The sequence below is a fragment of the Mesoplodon bidens genome, assembly GCF_964165515.1.
Source record: "Mesoplodon bidens genome assembly, chromosome: 7".
In the NCBI taxonomy this organism is placed as follows: domain Eukaryota; kingdom Metazoa; phylum Chordata; class Mammalia; order Artiodactyla; family Ziphiidae; genus Mesoplodon; species Mesoplodon bidens.
In genome coordinates, this window is record NC_138164.1 from 59,786,643 (window position 1) to 59,809,546 (window position 22,904).

General features: G+C 36.0%; 1 protein-coding gene across 3 annotated transcripts in view; it reads right to left on the bottom strand.

The window, feature by feature from the left end:
• The window catches only part of FCHSD2 (FCH and double SH3 domains 2), a 299,906-nt gene that overhangs the window by 148,950 nt on the left and 128,052 nt on the right, over window positions 1–22,904 (bottom strand). For all 3 annotated transcript variants that reach the window (XM_081240865.1, XM_081240864.1, XM_081240866.1), the window contains exons 5-8: window positions 22,188–22,332; window positions 9,679–9,812; window positions 5,664–5,718; window positions 4,666–4,794 (exon numbers count right to left, since the gene is read on the bottom strand). In XM_081240865.1, coding sequence (XP_081096991.1) covers window positions 4,666–4,794; window positions 5,664–5,718; window positions 9,679–9,812; window positions 22,188–22,332 — 463 coding nt within the window. The remainder of the gene's footprint in view (window positions 1–4,665; window positions 4,795–5,663; window positions 5,719–9,678; window positions 9,813–22,187; window positions 22,333–22,904) is intronic.

Genomic DNA, 22,904 nt, shown 5'->3' on the forward strand with positions numbered 1-22,904 from the left:
GTCCTGGCTATTATATACATTAACTGAACCTCACTGAGCCTTCCCTATCTGACCTGTAAAACAGGGATAATGTTATTTACCTTGAAAGATGTTATCAAAACTAAATGAAATAATGTATTCTGGGTACCTAGACAGAGAACCCAACAGTTGTTCCACTCTCACTCCCAAGCATTTGAGGTCTCTTCTACGCTCTCCCCTTCCTTGAAAACAAGATTTATTTAAAACAGAATAATAGAATTTCTGTTACTTAATAGGACAATATATAACGTATATTAAAAGTTTCAAAATTAACAAAAACACTCTTCATTATCTCATTTGCTCCTCACAGAAGCCAAAGGAGATAAGATAGTGCAGGATTATCCCACATTTAACAAGGAAAAAGGAAATAAGTCCAATAAGCTGGTATTATTTAAAGAGCTAATGGCACCAGCTCTGAAGGCAGAGAGACCTGCCAGAGTTGAATCCAGGCTTTGTCATAGTTTCCTCATTTGTAAAATGGGAATGATTCATCCTGCAAGGATTAAAATGAGATTGATTCTTCATTCACTCATTCATTCATTCATTCTTCAATATGTATTAATTTACAAACATTTAGCATATATTAGGAATCAAACACTGTACTAGGTAGCAAGGATGGAGTCTCAAGTGATACAGACACAATCATTGCCCTCATGGAATGTATAGTTAAGTGGGAGATAAGGCATTTATCACATAATCACACAGATACAGGTAAAACTACAACCATGTTAAGTACTTCAAAGACGAGATAAACCATTTTATGAGACCATCATATCGGGTGGGAGTGTAACTGGGTTAAGGAGATCATGGAAGTCTTCCTCAGCAAACAACACAAGAAAAGAGATCTGAAGAAATGGTGAAGGGAGCAAAGGAGTTTTGACCAACTCAAGAGGAGAGGTACAAGGATACTGACATTACAGTTTCCCCTACAAATGGTCCAGGAGAACACCCTACAGTGAAGCTCAAAGTTGACAAGTCCTTCCCACAGGCTAAAAGAGAGACTATACACGGAAAAGAAAATTTTAAAATAAATTCTGTTATTGAGACCACCAGAATTAAAAAGAGAAGATAAAGCACAAAAACCTGTTATAAAAAAAGAACATTCAGGAAACAAAAGGATATTAAAACCATGTTTAAAAAATTAAAAACTTAATAAAAGAGTTGAACTATAAAGCTGAAGAGGTCTCCCAGACAGTAGAGCATAACGACAAAGAACAATAATAGAAAAAAGAAATTTGAAGGACTAGGCCAGGAGTCCTTAATAATTAGAATTCCAGAATAATTAAGTCCAACATCTTAATAATTAGAATTCTAGAAAGAGAAAACAAAAGGGAAGAATTAATTTAAGAATCAAAGGACATATTGATAATATTTCATAAGCTTTTAAAAAGAAAAAACACTAGATCAGATATGAAGAATGAAGAATCAGATGGTTTGGAGTTCTCAGTACCAACACAGGAAACAAGAAAACACGAAGAATTGTCTTCAACATTTGAATAAAAATGGTTTTTAACCTTTAATTCTATACCCAAGTATGAGCACAGAAAAATGACATCTTTATAACACGGTATCTCAAAAAACTTACCTCCCATGCCCAGTCTCTCAAGAAAGTACTGGAGGATGTATTCCACCAAAGAACAAAGTAAACCAAGAAAAAAGATGTGATACAGACAGCTGGAGATCCAACATAGGAGAGAGGCAAAGGAAGGTCCCAGAATAAGTGCATTACACGGGACACAGAGGGCAATTAATCCAGATTAGAGTAGTAACACAAGACATACTGAGGGCTGTCATCACTAAGATCCTATCAACTGCTAATGTAAGAATAGAACATCCAAGAAATATAAGGAAAAAAATAATCAATTGTTTAATAAATCCCTGAGAAGGCAGGAGGGAATGAGAAATGATCCAAAGCTGAAGTGAAACAGTCATCTTTAGATAGTTATTGAGACTCTTTGGAAGAGTCTTGAACACAGATGAAGCCTGTAATGGGACAATAATGGAGTTCCCTTTTAATGGTTTCTATTTTCTCTGTAAATTAGGAAGAAAGACCACTTGCTAAGTGTGAAAGAAAAGGGGTAAGTCAGATTTGAGGAGAAGGGCAAAAGTTGAAAAAATTGTTGAAAATAGTAGAGAAAGTCAACCAGGGAAATACAGTAGGATATCTGAGCAGTGTTGAGTGTCCATTTGATACTGGTTCCACATTAATTTACAATCATGAATCTGCTCTGTTGAAAAGTTTTCTTCAACAGTACTTGGCTACTTAGATACAGATATAGAGAGAGTGGTTCATCCAGAGCTGGGATTTCATTTCATTTCATTTCATTTCATTTATAGGCTAGTGTGTTATTTAAATAATGAACCATATACTCTAACCAGGATAAAGAAGAAAATGAGAAAGGATAATATGCCCAAAGTGATCAGGATAATGCCAGGATAATACCAAGCAATCAAAAAAAAAACAAAAGATAGCTGCTATCACTACTAACCATGGTCCTCTGGCAGTAAGTGATTTCATTATTCTAATTTGTAATCATTTCTATGTATCTCTCTCTTTGACTAGACTGAGCTCTTTGAGGATAAGAGTGTCTTGTTCATTTTTGCTTCTTCCCAAAGCCTAGCATAGTAGCTACTACACTCTAAGTGACTATTAAATGTGTATGATGAAATCAATGACTCAAATCTCCTGTTTCCAAGCTATTCATATAAATATTTTTTAAAAAGATTCTACTTAAGGCATTATAACTTTAACAAAAATCCAGAAAATAGACCTTACCAAGGCAGCTACTAAAGGGCCACTGTCAATTCAATGATAGAAACTTACTAAATAGCTAACAGCATGATTAATGGGAGTTGTCCAATACTGCAGACTATGAATAAGCATGTGGAAGAAAATGAATTAACACACACAACATGAAAATTGAGAATACATTTTCCTATTTTTAAGGGACAGGAGGGACTCCTTCCTCTATTATATATATATTTTAATCATTTCAGTACCCTCTAATGTTTCATGAAACGAGTAATCTGAAGCATAACCTATCCAATGATGATCAAATACCTAGGTGCATAAGGACTTCAAAGTAAGTTCAAAGATACATAATCTGATTGCTGGCTAGGCCCATTAACCTCCTCTTTGATTCTGGCAGGGGGTAGATCCCCCAAATAATTCTGTACCTTTCCTGGTTTATAAAAGGCCATAGGGTTTTAGGAAAGAGATCTTTTTTGGCTGTGGATTCAATTTAAAAAGCATAAAGATTTTATTTTTGCTGATGCTTAAACTAATACAGTGTTCATTTAAAAATATGCAAAGGGGAAAGTATATAGTTAACAGCTTTGTTGTAATAGCAGATGGTATATGGGGAATTACAAACTTAAATGTGAGCTGTATTAAAAATCTTTTTTAATAAAGGAGTTGTTTGAAACTGAGTATATATATTTCCCTAGAGAAACCAGGTTATACTGGGAGGCCAAGTCTCCAGTTGGTCCTTGTAAGTCTGAAGCACTGTGTAACACCTAATAAGATACTAAAATGTCTAAACCTTTAGGTCCAACATTTTATGGGAAAATGTATGCAGAGTTCTCATCTGGGATGTCAAAACAATTCCTTGTCTCTCTTACCACCTGTATCCTAACCAGCAGAAGTCAGAACAGGATAGAAGCCAGGAAAAGGGGATTTCAGACAATAAACAAAAAGGAAATAAAAAATTTTGCAATAGGATACTTTTTAGTTCAGTTTTACTCTCTCCATCCCTCCATTTTTCCTTAAAGTTTCCAGTAAATGTCCTGTCTCTACTTCCAAGGAAAGAACTCGTAGTTTCTGGACAGAGTTTATCTCTTTTCCAGAGGCACTGTAGAAAAAAAAGAGTGCCCATTCCTGCTGCACCCCCTTCTCAACACCTCTGATTAGTAAAGCAAGCAATTCAATGAAAGCAATGTGGTTGGACAGTCATTAAGAACAATACATTTGAGAGGGATGGGTTGAAAATAAAGATAGAATAATCAAAAGTTTGTGTCCTTGAGACAACAGGAGAGAATGAGATACAATTCAAAGCAAAACTTGTCTATCAGCAGTGAGGGCAAACCTGGCAGCATGTTAAAAAAGTTTTCTGCTCCTCCACCCTTTGTCCTTTACTTGAGTTAAAGTTAAAGATACATATAGGTGTATAAACAGAGAAAGACCAAGATCGAATTTTGTCATATAAGAAACTGTAACCCTACATTTCAGGGTAGAGACATTTTCATATAACTACGAGTTACATTTTCTCTTGTTTTACACACAGGCACCTCATAAAATATTAATGCACAAGTTTACCTATCAATTAAGCATAAAATGATAAAATTTTAAAAAGCTAAGCTTTTAAAAAATAATCATATATTAATAACCACTATACAGTAAATATCTGCTGCTGCTAGGGAATAATACAATCTTTTACTATGATTTGGCTTTAAACATTTTCTTATACTAAAATTAATTCAGATTACATGAAACAGAGGTCGCCTAAACAATACCAAGTATATTCCAACAAAATGCGAGGTAGCCTGGCTGCTATTGTATAGACTCAATCCCATACACCCAACAGTCAACTCATGAGTTGTTATGTCTTTAATGATACAATGTTACCACAGATATTAAGGCTGTATTACCTTCATAATGTTAACTAAATCTGTTTGATAGTAGCGATCCTGGTGTGCATTTGCTGCCGCTAATGTAAGAAGATAATCATTCCTTGCGTGGGTAGCTTTGGAATTACACTCAGATCGCCGGGCTTTTAACTAAAACATAGTAAGAGAAAAGAAAAAGTCAGTGCAAACTGATACTGTACTGAAAAACATATGAGGATACCACTCTTAGTTGGCTCCCCAACAAGAGTAAAGATGACCATGTGGAGAAACATTGATATGCATATAAAAATTCTTCAACATTATTGAAGAATTAAATAAACAGTGACTAGAACTGTTTGACACAGTAAGAGTGCTTTCAAATATTTGTTATTTACACTTTAAGAATTTCCAAAGCTTTTGAGAGAACTTCATAATGTTTTGCTCATTTTATTATGATGGGAAGATAAAGGTTCTCAAATTAAGTAAGTCCCTTATCTTCAAAGACTTGGGTAAATCTGCTGGAGTTAGAAAATAGTTTGAAAAAAAATCAACACCCCCTAATGTGCCAAAAGAAATGCATGCTAGTTGGGAGCCAGGCAGACAAAGGTAGGTCACTAGGCTTATTTATCAGGTATTCTACAGCTTGAGGATCCCACAGGAAAAATTCACTTGCATCTGGCCCAGAATATCTGCTCAGAGGTATAAATCTGAGTGAAATGGATTTTATTGAGCTTTCTAAAGCCCATGGACTTGTTAAAGTCTCTTGGACTAAGTGTTGAAGACAACAGGATACCTAAGCAGGTTAGGTATAGAAACTTATCTCTAAAGCAATCTTGAGAAGCAGGGAGTATCCAAAGTGCTGACACTTAGTTGAAAAACCCTCAAGAACTGGGAAAAAAAGTTCTTCCCTAATGACTTTAAAATGCTTCTCTAAATGGAAATCAGATGGAAATAATTGAACTGCACCCTCAAAAGGTCCAATTCTTTTTTTTTTTAAGCTAAGGTTTCTCAATTGTGAAATATATTTTTCAAAAACTCACCTTTACACTTGCCTTCTGTAAACTGATTCTTGATTGAAAAAGACTAAGTTTAGATCTATAATAAAAATAGAAAAGTATGTTAATAAAATTATCAAATTACATCATAATAAAATGATTAAATATTATAATTACTAAATATTTTAAAAAGTGACCTTTCCCCGTGACACTATTCTAAAAGAGAACTAAATAAATGGAAAACCAAAAGCAATGATTATTTTCCTTTATTTTACTACAGGAAGAATTTAATATTATGGTGAAACAGAAAACAGTGGGATTAATAAAATAAAAATATCCTGAATGACAAAAATACAATTTGATGAATCCAATATGTTGGTATCTCCTAATAAACAAGAGTCATCAAACTATAGATTATTCCCAGTATCATACAATTGCACATACTTTAGTTTCCGCAAGGAAGCTTAAAGAATTAAAGAAGCCCATGGATAACCAACCTATGGAGACAAAGATTAGCAGGCTTTCAGGGCCATGTGCCAGGAATGTGCCATGAATGTGCCAGTGCCAGGAATGCAATCTACTGTATGATACTGACCAGGCTCTACAAAGACCTTAATTCCATCACATCTCCCATTAAAAGTTCTTCTTGTTTGGGTGCCTGCCTATGTGCTCCCTCCACTCTTAACATATCTATAGTATTCAGAACATAGAGATAAAGCCCTTGGACTTTCTGCCCTAATATGATTTTGTTCTATTTAACCTTCTCTTTTCCGGTGTCCTTATTTCCCTCAATCCCTCTCAGCATGGGAGAGGAACCATAATAAAACAATCAGTAATTAAAATATCTTGGCTTTATGCAAACAACTAGAGAGAACCATAAGGAGAAAAATGCTAAGGAACAACCAACATTCCCCACAACCAGTAATTTCTGAAGCTGCAGTGTTTGTCTTGACTGCAGTGTCACGGTGATTGCTATGGGAAAAGTCAATGAATGTGCTGGAAGCTATGCCATAATATGAAATAAAGTTGCAGACCGTTTGGTATTGGAAAACAGAGCAAGCCAGTCTCTGCAGAGCAAATGTGAGGACAGAAAAAGCAGCCTCTCAACTTTCTAGCAAGAGAGAAGCATTCAAGGACGTACGTACGAACATGCATTCCAACTACTCCACTACTAAAAAAAAAGCTGGGTCTAAGAGACTCCTGTTATTTTTCTACCTCGCCATATTCATATTTGATGGGGGTTTTCTTTGTTTTTATTAATCAGATTCCTATTCATTTTGATCTAGAAAAGCAAAGGCCACAGACTTTAAAATTTGAGAGCGCCTGTTCAGGGTTAAGAAAGGCTGTGTTTGGGGTATACTCATTTCGACTTTTTTTGTAGCCATTATCTAAATAGTCTGAGTTGCATCTGGATTTTCCAATATAAGGATTCAAGTGTCTGGTTTCTACTTCATTTTCTAATCCTCATACAATCCTTTTGTGGTAATAAAGAAGGTACTAGTAACAGGTAAAATATTACAGTTCCTGTCCTCAAAGATTATTATCTAGAGCAAATAAAATATATACAATGAACCATACTACATACTCCTCTTCCTCACCTACCTTCCAAATGTTAATGTTCCTTAGGTTTCCAAACTCAACTTCTCATCTCATTTTATATATGATTTCTTTCATCCCTTTAACTATCATCTGATATGCAACTGACCCCCAAAGCAAGATCTTCAGGCCCAATTCTCATCTGAGAGTCAGATATATAACCCTCTACCAAATATATTCACCCCACGGTCCCACATATTTATCAGAACATACATATTCAAAGTGGAACTCAGCCATCCCTTCAAACTGTATCCTTCCTTCTATGCTCTCTCCTAATGTACACATCTGTATCTGTCAAATCATCTATCAAAACTATTGGGTTGGCCAAAATGTTCGGTTGGGTTTTTCGGTAACATCTTACGGAAAAACCCAAAGGAACTTTTTGGTCAACCAAATATATACAGCCCAGTTTTCATTCCCCTTCCTGATCTTCCTTCTCATCTCTACTTAGCTACAAACTTTTTTTTTTTTTTTTTTTTTTGCGGTACGTGGGCCTCCCACTGTTGTGGCCTCTCCCGTTGCCGAGCACGGGCTCCGGACGCGCAGGCTCAGCGGCCATGGCTCATGGGCCCAGCCGCTCCGCGGCATGTGGGATCTTCCCGGACAGGGCCACGAACCCGTGTCTCCTACATCTGCAGGCGGACTCCCAACCACTGCGCCACCAGGGGAGCCCTCATCTCTACTTAGAAAAACCATTCTTCAGAACTGTGTCCAAACATCGCTTTTTTCTATAAAGGTTTCCTTTTGCATTAGGCAAAATTAATCTATTTTCTATGCTTACATAAAAGTGTTTTCACACAACTACTAAAATAAATTAATTACTAGGTGAGTAACTTTGCGTACTTAACTTCTTTAAGTTTACTGTGAATAAACAAACCATAAATCTACTTTAAAACATGTTTGTTTTTAATTCTAGGCCTTAAACTTCTTGAGGGCAAAACTTATCTACCTCATCTCTGTATCCATAGTACCCGAGATAGAGTAATCACTCAATAAACACTTAGTGAGTGAATTAAGATAAAGAGGCATTTCTCTCTCTGTTGTACAATTAATTTTCCAGAAAAGTTACACATTGAATTAAATGTCTAATTTGTTGTATCCCCTTTGAATCTGGGCTATATTAGAAGGCAGTTTCTTGTTATCAGCACCTGTGAATTAGATCGTGTCAAATCCACACTTCTCAGGAACAGCCCCACAATTGTCCTCATTTTCACCCTGTGGACCTTGGCTAACGTAGGTATTTATATATGGTCTACAAATCTGTCAATTCTCTGTTCTAGAATCCCTGAGCATTTTAAAAAACAAGTTCTTAAGAACCACCATGAAAGGATATTCCTAACCGAGAGCACCTAATCTAAAAACTTCAGGTCTAATTGGGAAGATGGGTTCACTGACTCTATGAAAGTACAGGAAATATTTGTATGCTTATAAAAATAAAATAATAAAGATCATAAACTAAGTTAGGGAAATATTAAATATGTTTTCCAGTAACATTAAGCACTTTATGAGTATTCATTTACCACCCCTTGGGACAAAATAAACTTTCCAGGAGCCCCTAAATTTTCACAAGATGCCTATGAGATTGCTTAATTTCCTGCAGATAAAAAAGTATATTAGAAAGACAACCCTGACTCCTTCCTAGTCTGTACAACTGTTCATAGCCTTTCTGATTTCATGACTAGGCGTTCAAGCTCCTACATTTTCCATCAGTGAGCTCACCGAATGGGAGTCTCACCTTTCCTCAGAGACATCTTCAGAATCCCATTCTATAACACAGGTTTATTTTTTCTTAAAAAATTTTAATCTTTCCTCAAGTTGTCATTGCAAAAATCTCTACTGCTAGCTTCGCATTTCTTTCTGTTATAAACTGCCAGTTCCTTCTTTTCCTAATTATTCTCAAAATAAAGGACTTTTAATTTACATATATTGAAAGTAAAATTCACACACAGTTCCTAAAGCATACATTAAAAATTATATACGTTAGAACTTCATATAAGAGAAATTCTGGGGCAGTGTTTCTATACTGAGGTCAGTGGTCTTACTCACTTGATGCGTCCATAGTCCTTCAAAGGCATACTGACGATCAAGGATTTTCGATTACAACTGATTTACTCTGGCATGAGAAAACTGAGGCTCTAAAACCCTGATATTTAGACACCATAGCAACTTTAACCAGACTTCTGCTAAGCTTCCAATACCATGTTCATTTGTCTTCTTTTCTTTTCAAAATTCAATTTAATGTGAAAACTCACTGATCAAATATTCCCATTTTGCTTATATTAATTTAAATAAAAGTCAACTAATATAAAAGAAAATTTGATCTATAGTATGTAACATTTATAGGTCCAATGAAACCAATATAACCTAAGAATGACTCTATGCCCTGTATTAACAGAAAACAAAGTACTGGCAAAAATAACATTTATTTGTATAATCATTTTTTCAGAAATGCTAAAACACATACTTTGCCTCGATGTCAGCTTTCTCTCGTACTGCATGAGCCATCTGTTCAGTCTCAAAGTACTTCTTTTTGCCTTTAGCTAAATCTTTCACTGTCTCTTGCAATTCAGTTTGGATCTTTGTCAACTGGTCCACACACTGTAAAATACAAAGTGCAATTATTATGATTTTAGTCTTCAGGCTTACAGAAAATGAGTTTGTCCTAAGAACTATGCACTATGCCCTCAGGATGGAAACCCAGGAGAAGAACCAGCACTTTTAGTACCCTTCAAATTGCAAAGTGAAATACAGTGAACAGTTGGTACTTCCACCTCAAGTAATGTATCGAATAGTGTCACAGTTTGCTTAACAACTCTGCTTTGAGAAATAACCTCTGAGTGCTGCTGATAACTGACGTTAAGCTAAGGCATAAGAAGAGCAACAGTGAAAATGCTCTTAGTGTTGGAGCATAGCAATAAAGGCAAAAGATTAAAGCAATTCTGCAATCTTCATAATATTAATAAAGTTTCTCTATATGTTTGGGGAACTGATGGTACAAAGGGTACTGAAGGTTTCACTTCTGGGAAAGGAGGATTGAAATCTGAGAAGTCTGGCCACGTAGCAACTAAGCCCATGTGCCACAGCTATTGAGCCTGTGCTCTAGAGCCTGCGAGCCACAACTACTGAGCCTGCAAGCCACAACTACTGAGCCCACGTGCCACAACTACTGAAGCCCATGTGCCTAGAGCCTGTGGTCCGCAACAAGTGAAACGACCCCAGTGAGAAGCCAGCGCACTGCAACGAAGAGTAGCCCCCACTCCACACAACTAGAGAAAGCCCGAGCGCAGAAACGAAGACTCAATGCAGCCAAAAATATAAATAAATAAGAAATCTGAGAAGTCTGACAGGATAAGCCCAAGATAAAGGAGAGAAGCAAGAAACCTGGGTACCACATAACAATTATTACTCAAAACTATCCCCAACTCAACTCTTTGGATACACATACAGATTCTAGGAGAAGAGACAGACATAATAACTCAAAGAAATACTTAACAAATAAACTCTTATAACACAATGGGGCCAAAGTAACACTGCCTTGGGACCCTTCTGGATATCCAAAGGGGGAATTATTTTCCCCCGTTTGAAACAAACCACTGAGAAGTTTCACCAGTCTGAGGCCAGTTCAGGGCAGCCCCCACTGAAAAACTTCTGAGCCTGGAATAGCATCGTCAGTGCATGGTGGAGACTGAAAAAACACAGCAAAGCAGGAAGAGACATTGCTAAGTAAGGGACTATTTTGCCAGGGTGAGCAGTGTGGAACAGAACAAGGACATCAGAAAAGCAAGGATAAAGCACAAATAAACTTAGACATGTGACATATATGCTAGAGTTTCACTACTTTACAGGAAGTGAGAGATCCGGAAGGTTCCCTATGGGTACATTTACTGAGCACTTAATAAGTGTCAGGCTGTGAATAAAGGGTAAAACAAGACAAAACAAAAAAACACCTCTTTCCCTGCTGCATGAAAACTGGACCCTTAACTTCCAAGGTCTGTGTTTCAACAGAAACCTGACTAAGACACAATATCAACTGGGTTATTCAGCAACACTACGTATAAATATGAATTTACCTGAAGGGTAAATTGCATCAACTTGGGAGAAACTACAAATGAACTACAAATATTTGATGGAGAAGTCTTGGCTTCTGTGAGTATGGTGATTCCTGTATCTGGACATGTCCCTTGCAGGGACCTTGGAAGCTTTGTCTATAGAGCTGTAATAAAAGGTTTTCCTCTCCTTTAGAGTCTGTGGCTACCCCTGCACATGTGAGTCTCACTTCCTTGTCCCAGACCTGTCACCTGGGGACCAAACAGAATAACTCTGATTAGCTATGTAGACTGAAGCATAAACTGGTGGGAGAACTAATTCTACTAATGCAGGATGCCACCCTGCTGCTTAACTGTGTTCCCTGTCCTAATGTCCTTCTAAGTAAACCTCATGCCAGGTGTGGCCTAAGATACTCATGAGTCTGAATGTTTAGCTACATTTAAGAAGACTCCCTATGTACACTGCACAAGCACAATACACTATGTCCAGCACTTTATAGGTATTACATCACACTTAGTCCTCAAAACAACTCTGTGATAAAAGTATTCGTAGTAGTCCAATTTTAAGATGAAGAAACAGACTTAAAGAGGTTAAACAACTTACCCAAAGTCATACAGTGAATTTACCATGTAATCCATTATAGTATGTACCCTAGTTTTGTGATAACCATGTTTTTAAGGTTTCACACAGAGTTACTTTATCTTAAAATAGTAAGCTTTAAAAGAACTGACATGTAACTCACAGACCCCAGTGGTTTTTAGGATATTCACGAGGTTGTACAACCATAACCCACCCTAAAAAGAAACCCCATGCCCATTAGCAGTCACTCCCATTTCCACCTACCCGCTAGCCCCTGGCAACCACTAATCTACTTTCTGTCTTCATAAGTTTCCTATTCCAGACATTTTGTTTAAATGGAATCATATAATACATAGCCTTATACATCTTACTTTTTTCACTTTGCATAATGTTTTCAGGGTTCATCTATGTTGTACCATGTACTAATGCTTCATGCCTTTTTATGGCTGAATGTTTCATTCTATAGACATACTAAAATAGTAAGCCTTTATCTTGCGACAAATCTTTAATAGTCCTTATCATAAACAAATCTCTTATTTACTAAATAATACTGAGACAACCTGACACTCCCATAGAGAAGTGCTAAACATCCCAATAATGCCATGTTTGCATGTGTGAAGAGCTGAAAGAATGCTCCATGGCTACAATTAGATATTAATAACTAGGAACTGGGGCATGGTCTGAAAAAACACAACTGTGTTTAATGGGCAAATGGGATGGATTATTTAAAAGAGGAGTCAGGTGTAAGGTATCTACATCCAAAATATTCATCTAAAACAATGAAACTTGGCCTCAGAAAACTAATCAATGAAGGGAAGCCCAAGGGTGCTAGGGTGATATTAAACACTGAAAGGGTCTGTTAATTGGAATATTTTGAGAGGAAATGAAACACAGTTGGTCAAAGGTTCTCCTGAGGACTGCAAACCATGTGGGTAGGATCTCAGTACATTCACACAAAGTGAACCCCATGGGTACCTGTACACGAGCACGTATGCATGCACACATGCGTGTGCACACACACACACACACAGAAACACAAACACATAGTCACTCACTCCTTATATCCCTACACTTTAAAGGACATTTCTCCTTAGTCTCGGGTAACCAAACATCTTATAGAGATTACTTAATTCATTTTCATTTATAAAAGGTTATTAAATTAAATTACTTTCTATATGTGCCACAATATCAGATGAATTTTGTGACAGTTCATATCTTTAGAAGGATTTCTCAAAAATCTCATCAGAAAAATCTGGTTGATTCTATTCCTACTTGCTTTTTCCCTTTACATAAGTTTCTAAGATACTGTTTATCAAACAGTATTAGAGATAGCCTGTGTGCACACTGAAGAGATCTCTCGTGATCCCTTCTTCCCTAGCATTCATTAAAACGACAACCAAATGTTTCCATCACCCAGGTGAACTGTTTCAAGTGAGAGTAAGCTGGGTTCTTCTTGAAAGGAAAATGCCTGCACATAACAAAATATCAAAAATATTTATTAAATAAAAGTCATCAAACTTAATTTGCAAAGGAACAGGACTTCCTTTCCAACTTTTAAAATAAGTTTCTTCTGTAGAAATCCAATTTTCTGAGGTGGATTAAGTCATATACTTAAAAACAAGCTTAATAATAACTATGTTAAGAAAAGCCTTGATGTGATATATGTCCAGCTCTTTCCCAAGAGTTATCAGCACTGAGCAGACAGAGAAATGAATGTGTAAGTGTACATTAGGGCTAAGGGATCATACAAAATGACAAACTTGGATATTAAAATTCAGGATCCTAGTGAAGAAATTAAAAGTATGATTCCTGAGTATAACAGATACTAGGATAGATAGACTTGCTAATAACTTGAAGACAGGAATAAAAATAAAAGTAACTTGGACCACTACACTGAAGGCCTACAAACTAGTACATCCTCTGACCCAGCATTCCTGTCCTGGAAATTCATCCTAAGAAAATAACTTTTGGGACTTCCCCAGTGGTCCAGTGGTTAAGACTCTGTGCTTCAGCTGCAGAGGGTGCAGGTTCAATCCCTGGTCAGGGAACTAAGATCCCAAATGCCACACTGTGCGGCCAAAAAGAAAAGAAAAGAAAAGAACTTTTAAAAAAGTTAACTTTTATTACCTTAGTGGTAATAAAACAGAGGAATGACTAAATAAAGCAGAGTAATGAAAAATTTATTCAGAAGTAAAAAATAATAAACATAAAGCTGTATAGAAACATTAACAATTAATTAGGAAATAGAGGATGCAGAAAACAGGATATCCTAAAACAAATTATCCATGTATTAATTACAACTACTGTAAAAACTAATTAGGTAAAGGAGTAGAGAACATCTATAAATAGTCTACTGAGGTGAAGAAGTTGTATATATTTTTCTGTAAGCCTATTTAAACATTATACTCCAAGTATTTTTAAAGGATTGAATACAATTTGGAATTAGGAAGTAGTATATTCAAGTTCCTGCTCAATAATTTACTACCTAAGTCTCTCTAACATTCTTAGCCTCAGTTTCATCATTTGAAAAATAATATTTACATATCTAACAGGTTGTCATGAAAATCAAATGAGACTATAATGGATATGGTAGCAGTTTACAAACTCTAAATTATCATACAAATGTGAATCCCAATTATTTCGAGGAAGGTAAACTCTAGTATAAATGAGAAAGATATGAATAAAAGCATAGCTAGTTTAATATAAGAATGACAAATGTTAACTAGACTTATTGAGGTGATCATTTTGCAATATACACAGATATCAAATGATTACATTGTACACCTGAAATATGTCAATTTTAACTCAATTTAAAAAAAGAGAATAGATTAAATTTTTTAAAAGCCATAGATTATTGTGGCTCTTGTTTTGATTTATAAGCAAATGTCAGCATACAGAAAGTGATTTAGAAAAAGTCATGATATAATTCTCATTATAATCTTCACAACGGTCAGACGCTTTATAATTGTATCTGAAATTATCCCCAAGTATTATAAAAGAAAACTGATGAAGTAGAGAAAAATTTAAAAAGAACATGACCATTAAAATGTTACAGACGGGGGACTTCCTTGGTGATCCAGTCGTTAAGACTTCACCTTCCAATGCAGGGGGTGTGGGTTCAATCCCTGGAGGGGGAGTTAGATCCCACATGCCTTGCGGCCAAAAAACCAAAACATAAAACAGAAGCAATATTGTAACAAATTCAACAAAGACTTCAAAAAAAATTTACAGAGGGGTTAAAATCCAAATATATAAACAATTCATACAACTCAATATCAAAAAAACAAACCTGATTACAAAAATGGGCAGAAGATGTGAATAGACAATTTTCCAAAGAAGATATACAGATGGCCAACAGGCACATGAAAAGATATTCAAAATCACTAGTCATCAGAAAAATGCAAATCAAAACCACAATGAGATATGACTTCACACCTGTTAGAACAACTATCATCAAAAATACCACAAATAACAAATGTTGGCAAGGATGTGGAGAAAAGGGAACCCTGTACTCTGTTGCTGGGAATGTAAACTGGTGCAGCCACTGTGGCAAACAGTATAAAGGTTCCTCAAAAAACTAAAAATAGAACTACCATACGATCCAGCAATTCCACTCTTGGGTATATGTCCAAAGAAAATGAAAACACTAATTCAAAAAGATACATGCACCTCAATGTTCATAGTAGCATTATCTACAATAGCCAAGATATGGAAGTAACCTAAGTGTCCATCAACAGATGAATGGGTAAAGAAGATGTGGTCTATATATATATATATATATATATATATATATGTGTGTGTGTGTGTGTGTGTGTATGTGTACATATATATACACACACACACACACACATGCCACACACACACAATGGAATACTACTCAGCCATTAAAAATAATGAAAATTTGCCATCTGCAACAACATGGATGGACTTAGAGGGTATTATGCTTAGTGAAATGTCAGACGGAGAAAGACAAAAACTGTATGTTAACATTTATATGTATGATCTAAAAAATAAAACAAACTAGTGAATACAATAAAAAAGAAACAGATTCACAGATATAAAGAACAAACTATTGGTTACCAGTGGGGAGAGAGAAGGGGGCAGGGGCAAGAGAGGGGGTATGGAATTAAGGGGTACAAACAACAATGTATAAAATAAATAAGCAATAAGGATATATTGTACAGTGTAGGGAATATAGCCAGTACTTTATAATAACTATAAATGGAATATAATCTAGAAAAATTTTGAATCATTACGTTGTACACCTCAAACTTATTATAAATTTTATATATATTGTAAAATTTTATATTATAAATATTATACCTCAATTAAAAAATGTTACTGAAGGAGAATTTTAAGTCAAAATTGGTTGTGATCATGACAGAACAAGTTGTTTTAGACTATCTTCCTATAGTCTAGAAACTGTAAAAGTTAGACAAACGAGATTTTTAGAAATAGCCAGCATTAAACAATAGCAATACATGCTGGACTTTAGGGACTGTGATATCTGGAAGAACAGAGCACAGCTAGGTAAGCTCTACATTCACCTTGACTTTTCTTCTTAGGGCAATTGTTGAATCATGGCACAGAGATGTAGGATATAAACACAAAGTGGTGTTTTACTAGACTGTGGAAACAGAGGTTGGAGTTTGTGGATGCCCAAAGAGCAGGAACTTGAGAGGCTAGACCTGGAAAGAAGGGTACTACAGAGAAGCAAATCCAAAAATCTGCATGCAATTTCCCAGAGTCATCAGTTGACTTCTAAATGGCATATGTGTAGTGAAATTCCAAGAAATTCAGGAAAGAACAGTAGCTGAAAGGCTAATGAGCTGAGCAGTGAACAGAGGGGTCAGAGAAGCTACATGATGTTGAGAAGACAAAGGTTGGGGTTCAAGTCTTGTCAAAGTAGAAAGGCTTTGATAAGCACCCCATACTTTCAGGTAAGACCCCAGGAATAAGGACATAAGTGAAGTAGACCAGACTAAAAAGCCTAAAGCTAGACCCTAACACAATCAAGGTGATCTGTTAGTACTCTATCTGCCTGCTAGAAAACTTAACTCTCTTTGGAAATAGAAAACATCTTCCAGGGCCTTTATAAGTTTTACCCACAATGTCCAGGACTGTAAGGCCTACTAAACCAGTAGACCCAAATAACCAAAAACAAACAAAGAAACAGTAAATGATAAAAAGAGACCTATAGTGATTCAGATAGTGGAATTATGAAACAGAGATTAGGAGTGACACATTTAAGAGGATAAAGAAAAAACATGGAGAATTGCACCAGAAACATGGACTCCATTTTTTTAAAATCAAATAAAAATTTCAGAACTGAAAAATATACAGAGATTCCAAAAGATAAGTTTTAAAAGCAAATTAAAAGTAGCAGAACAGGGCTTCCCTGGTGGCGCAGTGGTTGAGAGTCCACCTGCCGATGCAGGGGACGCGGGTTCGTGCCCCGGTCCGGGAGGATCCCACATGCCGTGGAGCGGCTGGGCCCATGAGCCATGGCCGCTGAGCCTGCGCATACGGAGCCTGTGCTCTGCAACGGGAGGGGCCACAACAGTGAGAGGCCCGCGTATAGCAAAAAAAAAAAAAAAAAAAGTAGCAGAACAGGGCTTCCCTGGTGGCGCAGTGGTTGAGAGTCTGCCTGCTGATGCAGGGGACACGGGTTCGTGCCCTGGTCTGGGAAGATCCCGCATGCCGCAGAGCGGCTAGGACCGTGAGCCACGGTCGCTGAGCCTGCACGTCCGGAGCCTGTGCTCCACAACGGGAGAGGCCACAACAGTGAGAGGGCCGCGTACCACAAAAAAAAAAAAAAAAAAAAAAGCAGAACAGCATAGTAGAACTATATATAATAGGCAAGGCACAAAAACAACCCAAGTGCCCATCAACAGACAATTGGGTTAAGAAGATGTGGCATGTACAGGGAACTTTATTCAACACTCTGTAATGACCTATATGGGAATAGAAGCTAAAAAAGAGTGGTTATACGTGTATGTATAACTGACTCACTTTGCTGTACAGCAGAAACTAAATCAATTATATTCCAATAAAAATTTTTTTAAAAAAGATGTGGTATACACACACACAATGAAATATAATTTAGCCATAAAAAAATGAAATATTGCCATTTGCAGCAACGTGGATGGACCTAGAGAATACCATCCTAAGTGAAGTAAGCCAGACAGAGAAAGACAAATATTGTATGATATCACTTATATGTGAAATCCAAAAAATAATACAGATGAATCTATATACAAAAAGAAACAGACTCACAGATATAGAAAGCAAACTTATGGTTACCAAAGAGAAAAGGGAGGGGAGAAGGGATAAATTAGGAGTATGGGATTAACAGATCCAAACTATTATATATAAAGTGGTTAAGTAACAAGGATTTACTGGATAGCATAGGGAACTATATTCAATATCTTATAAAACTCATAATGGAAAATAATCTTAAAAAATATATAAAACTGAATCACTTTGCTGTATACCTGAAACTAACAAAATACTGTAAATCAACTCTACTTCAATCAATCAATCAAAACAAATTAAAAGAAAAAAAGAAATAGAAAAGAGTGTTAATTAGCTGCAAGATATCAGTGGAAAATGTTCAGACTGAAGTGCAGAGAGAAAAAAGGGTATTAATACAGAAAACGCAGAAAGAGTACAAAAGACATGGACAGAGTCAAAAGGCCTAACAGCACAAAAGTCATAACGGGGAGGTAAATGGAATTATACTATTAAAACATTTTTATATTGTTCATGAGGTGGTAAAATACTAATTCACATTAGACTTTAATAAGTTAATTTAGAGTAAAGTTTGGAGAGCAGTAAAAGTGCCAATTCATAGTAAATTATAGTAAGTCAGAAAGGCACACTGGAATCTCTAAGTTAATTACTAAAAGAATAACAAGATTATAAAATTAAAAAGCTAATAGTGGAGGAAAATTGATAACAAAAAGTGTAACATTACTCAATGTTACTAATCACCAGGGAAATTGCAAATCAAAACCACAATGAGATATTACCTCACACCTGTTAGAATGGTTATTACCAAAAAAACAAATGATAACAAACACTGACAAGGTTGTAGGGAAACTGGGACTGTAGTGCATTGTTGGTGGGAATGCAAAATGGTGCAGCTGTTATGGAAAACAGTATGGCAGTTCCTCAAAAAATTAAAAAAGAACTACCATATGATCCAGCAATCCTACTTCTAGGTATTTATCCAAAAGAAGTAAAATCAGGATCTCAAAGAGATATTAGCATTCCCATGTTCACTGCAACACTATTCACAAAAGTCAAAATATGGAAACAACCAAAATGTGCATCAATGCATGAATGTATTAAAAAATGTGGTATATATATACAATGGAATATTATTCAGCCTTAAAAAAGAAGGAAATCCTATGCATGCATCCATGCAACAACATCAATGAACCTGGAGGACATTATGCTAAATGAAATAAGTCAGTCACAAAAGGACAAATATTGCATGATCCCACTTACATGAAATATCTAAAATAATCAAACTCATGGATGCAAAGAATAGAATTGTGGTTGTCAGGGATTGGAAAAAAAGGAAGGAGGGAGCTGTTAACCAACAGGTACAAAATTTCAGTTACACAAAATGAGCAAGTTCTAGAGATCACCTGTACAAAAATACTGTATTGTACACTTTAAAAATCTGTTAAGAGGGTAGATCTCATGTTAAGTGTTCTTATCACACTAAAATAAAAAAGAAGAAAATAAAATACAAGATTATCCAAATATAGGCAAAAAAAAAAAAGCATGGGAAGGAAGGGTTGGAGAAGTACAGGAAGAAAAATAGATGATTTCTGATCCTATGTGGAGTCAATTTGTTGTAAAGTTTGGGAAGTACAACTAGAGAAGCCAATAGTTGTGGCTATGTGTTGCTTTTCTTGCTCCATTGGGAACCTATCTCAATTTTCCTTTGGTGAATCATCTTTTCCCATTTTTAGTCCATGTAGTTTGCATGAAGACTGTAACCTCTGTAACCCAAGATAAGTTGATGAGCCTTAATTCTGGTAGTTTTGTTAGAACTTTGGGGAAAGTGGAAAATGTAGGATTGCTAGCTTTGATATTTGTAAATCTGGCACTTTGCAGGGCACCACATAGAGAGAACTGCTAAAGAATGAAGCCACTGGGGAAAGCAGAGCTAATGGATGGGAAGAAAGACTGAATTCTAATGTCATCATTTGAGGACCTGGATCCACCCCTGCCTGCATTCCATCCATGCTGAAATGTTTAGTTATACATTCTCTTCTTGGCTTAAGCCAGTTTGAAGTAAGTTTCTGTCATTTGTCATTTCAGAGTCCTGACAGGTATGCTCAATATGTACTTAGTGTTTAACAACTGCTTAAACAAACACCATTATTATCAGCTATAATATAAGTTAATTCACAGATATGAGGACTTGTCAAAGCTCACCAAACATTCTTAACATTCTTTGCCCAGGAATGTTAGTTAAATTCAGGTCAGAGAAGAGCACAAATGGTTTTAACTCTTTCAAAATATTCTGATATTGGGACTTCCCTCATGGTCCAGTGGTTAAGATTCCGCCCTTCCAATGTAGGGGGTGTGGGTTTGATCCCCGGTTGGGGAGCTAAAATCCCACATGCCACATGGTGCAACCAAAAAAAAAAAAAAAAAAAAAAAAATTTCTATACTGAGAAATGTAGAACTTCCAATAACTCAGTTACATTTGGTGAATGCATTGGCTATTTGAAACATCGTATTTCCTCCCAGTTAGGAAGGAGTAGTATCAACTCTCTACCTCTGTCTCCCACCCTCTCTCTGCAGGCACTGATGGACACACACACACACACACACACACACACACACACACACACTGCTTTTTCTTCCATTAGAAAGCAATGTTCGGTCAGTGGTCACGTAGTTTATTCGCTATGTTTGTTTTGAAAGAGATAATTTTGAGCAAAGATAAAACTGACGCATTCTTATACAAAAATGTTAAAACCCACTGATATTACGTGAGTGCTTGAAAGAGATACATTTAACATATTGATTTCATGCTACTAAAATCATCTTTGGCAAACAAGGAAGATTAGTTTTTTTTGTTTTTGTTTGTAAAAAAGTAGTGATAATCCAAAGGACAATTAGAATCAAAACAATGGATGGCTTGAGAAATGTTATTTTCTTAAATAACCACTTTAATATTTTCTAAAGTATTAATACTTCCATAAGAAAAATTTAATTGCTTATTAGGCATCATGATAATCTCTAATTTTGTAAAACTGTGTCCTTTCCTAAAAGGACACAATTCAATCACCTACTTTCAATAGCAAGCTTTTCATAAAAATCACATTTAATAACGATTTTTTCTATGAATTTAAAAATTCTGTACAAAGAAACAGATCTATTTAAAAACTTTTATGTAACCTATATAGCTAAACTTTAGAGTAAACCATTTTTGGTAATAAGTTTGCTATATATGGTCAAGATATGGTAACAGGGAAGAGCCAATTTTGACTCCATGTTGGATCTGTTTCTTTGACTTTAACCTTTGCTTTTCGTTGCTTTTGTTATTATAATCATACATAATGACCTGCCTCAGGGAACCCTGCCCCTCTGCCAGAAAGTTAAACTAAAGTGCCTTTGTTCAGCTCACAAGGAGACTATCTGACCCAGCCCACCTGTGAGTGGCTTCAGAAAAGAAGAAATTAACCCATCCCCTCCCCAATGCTGGCCAAGCCAGGCAAAACTAACACCACTTTTTACTTTACTTCCTCACCTCTTCCCCCTTTCTGTTCTATAAAAGAAAGTGGTATCCAGACCCTGATAAGATGGTTATTTTGAGACATTAGTCAGCCATCTTCTCAGTCTGCCAGCTTTCCGAATAAAGTCGCCATTCCTTACTGGCCTGTAGTTTGTGTAGCCAACAGAGCGAGCTTAGACTCAGTAACAATGTGTCAACTTCCTTTAAATTATTATGTAAAATGGGTCAAGTTGAAACTAAGACCAATTTTCTCAAGACTTAGTCGGATTAACAACATTGTAACTATTTTAATATACACCAAACTAAGTACATCTATTTACTTGAGTTAAGCTGAAAAATATTTGTGTTTACTGAGCTTTCAGAATGTCCACAGATTCAAATTACACTCACCTTTGTCAGTTAATAAAATACAGTAGTTAGAAGGAACATGTTGAAATCAGAAAATCCATGTTAAAATCAGAAACATTTGAACCATATAGAAAAACTCAAAGTGTACAGTGCAATTTAACATAATCTTGCAGATAATAAATGTAGCAGCGAGATATTAAAATGCATACAAGAAAAGAACAAATTAGAAACGATACCCTTTTTAGTTGCTGTTCTTTTAGGCTTTTCACTGTCCTTGCAGGCTCAGAAATGAAGTTTTTATAGTTTTCACATATATTGATCCGAGACTGGGCTACCTGCATTGTTCCCTCGAGAAAAGATTTCCAAACAGGATACATGCTCCTAAATTCAAAGAGGGACAGAAAAGTATTAGGCAGAGGAAAGGAAGAATAAGTTGCCTAACCTTTTGCTCACTGGCTAGCACTGACAAACAAAATGAATGTTTTCTTTATAGTTTAAAGTGTATTTATACTGGTTCATAGGTAGTAGTATTTTTAGCATATATAACAAGTAGAAACTTGGAATACACTCTATTCCTCTATAGCTTGACAATGGGCTATTTTGATTCATTAGCTATTCTTGATACTGGAGTAAAGTGATACAAGGATTACAATTCTAGACAAAGCTAACACTATAAAAATTAGTGACTACTTCAGACTTTCCAGGCCTTTCACCGTTTCAGGAGTGTCATTATGAATATCAAGTTTCATTATTTCATTATGCTATTTTCCTGATTTTACAGATGAGGTAACTGAGGCTCAGATTTAGAGCAGTAGTCCCCAACCTTTTTGGCACCAGGGACTGGTTTCATGGAAGACAATTTTTCCACAGACGGGGGGCGAGAGGGGGGACTATGGTTTAGACAGTAAGGCGAGCAATGGTTCAGGTGGTAATGTGAGCGATGGGGAGCAGCA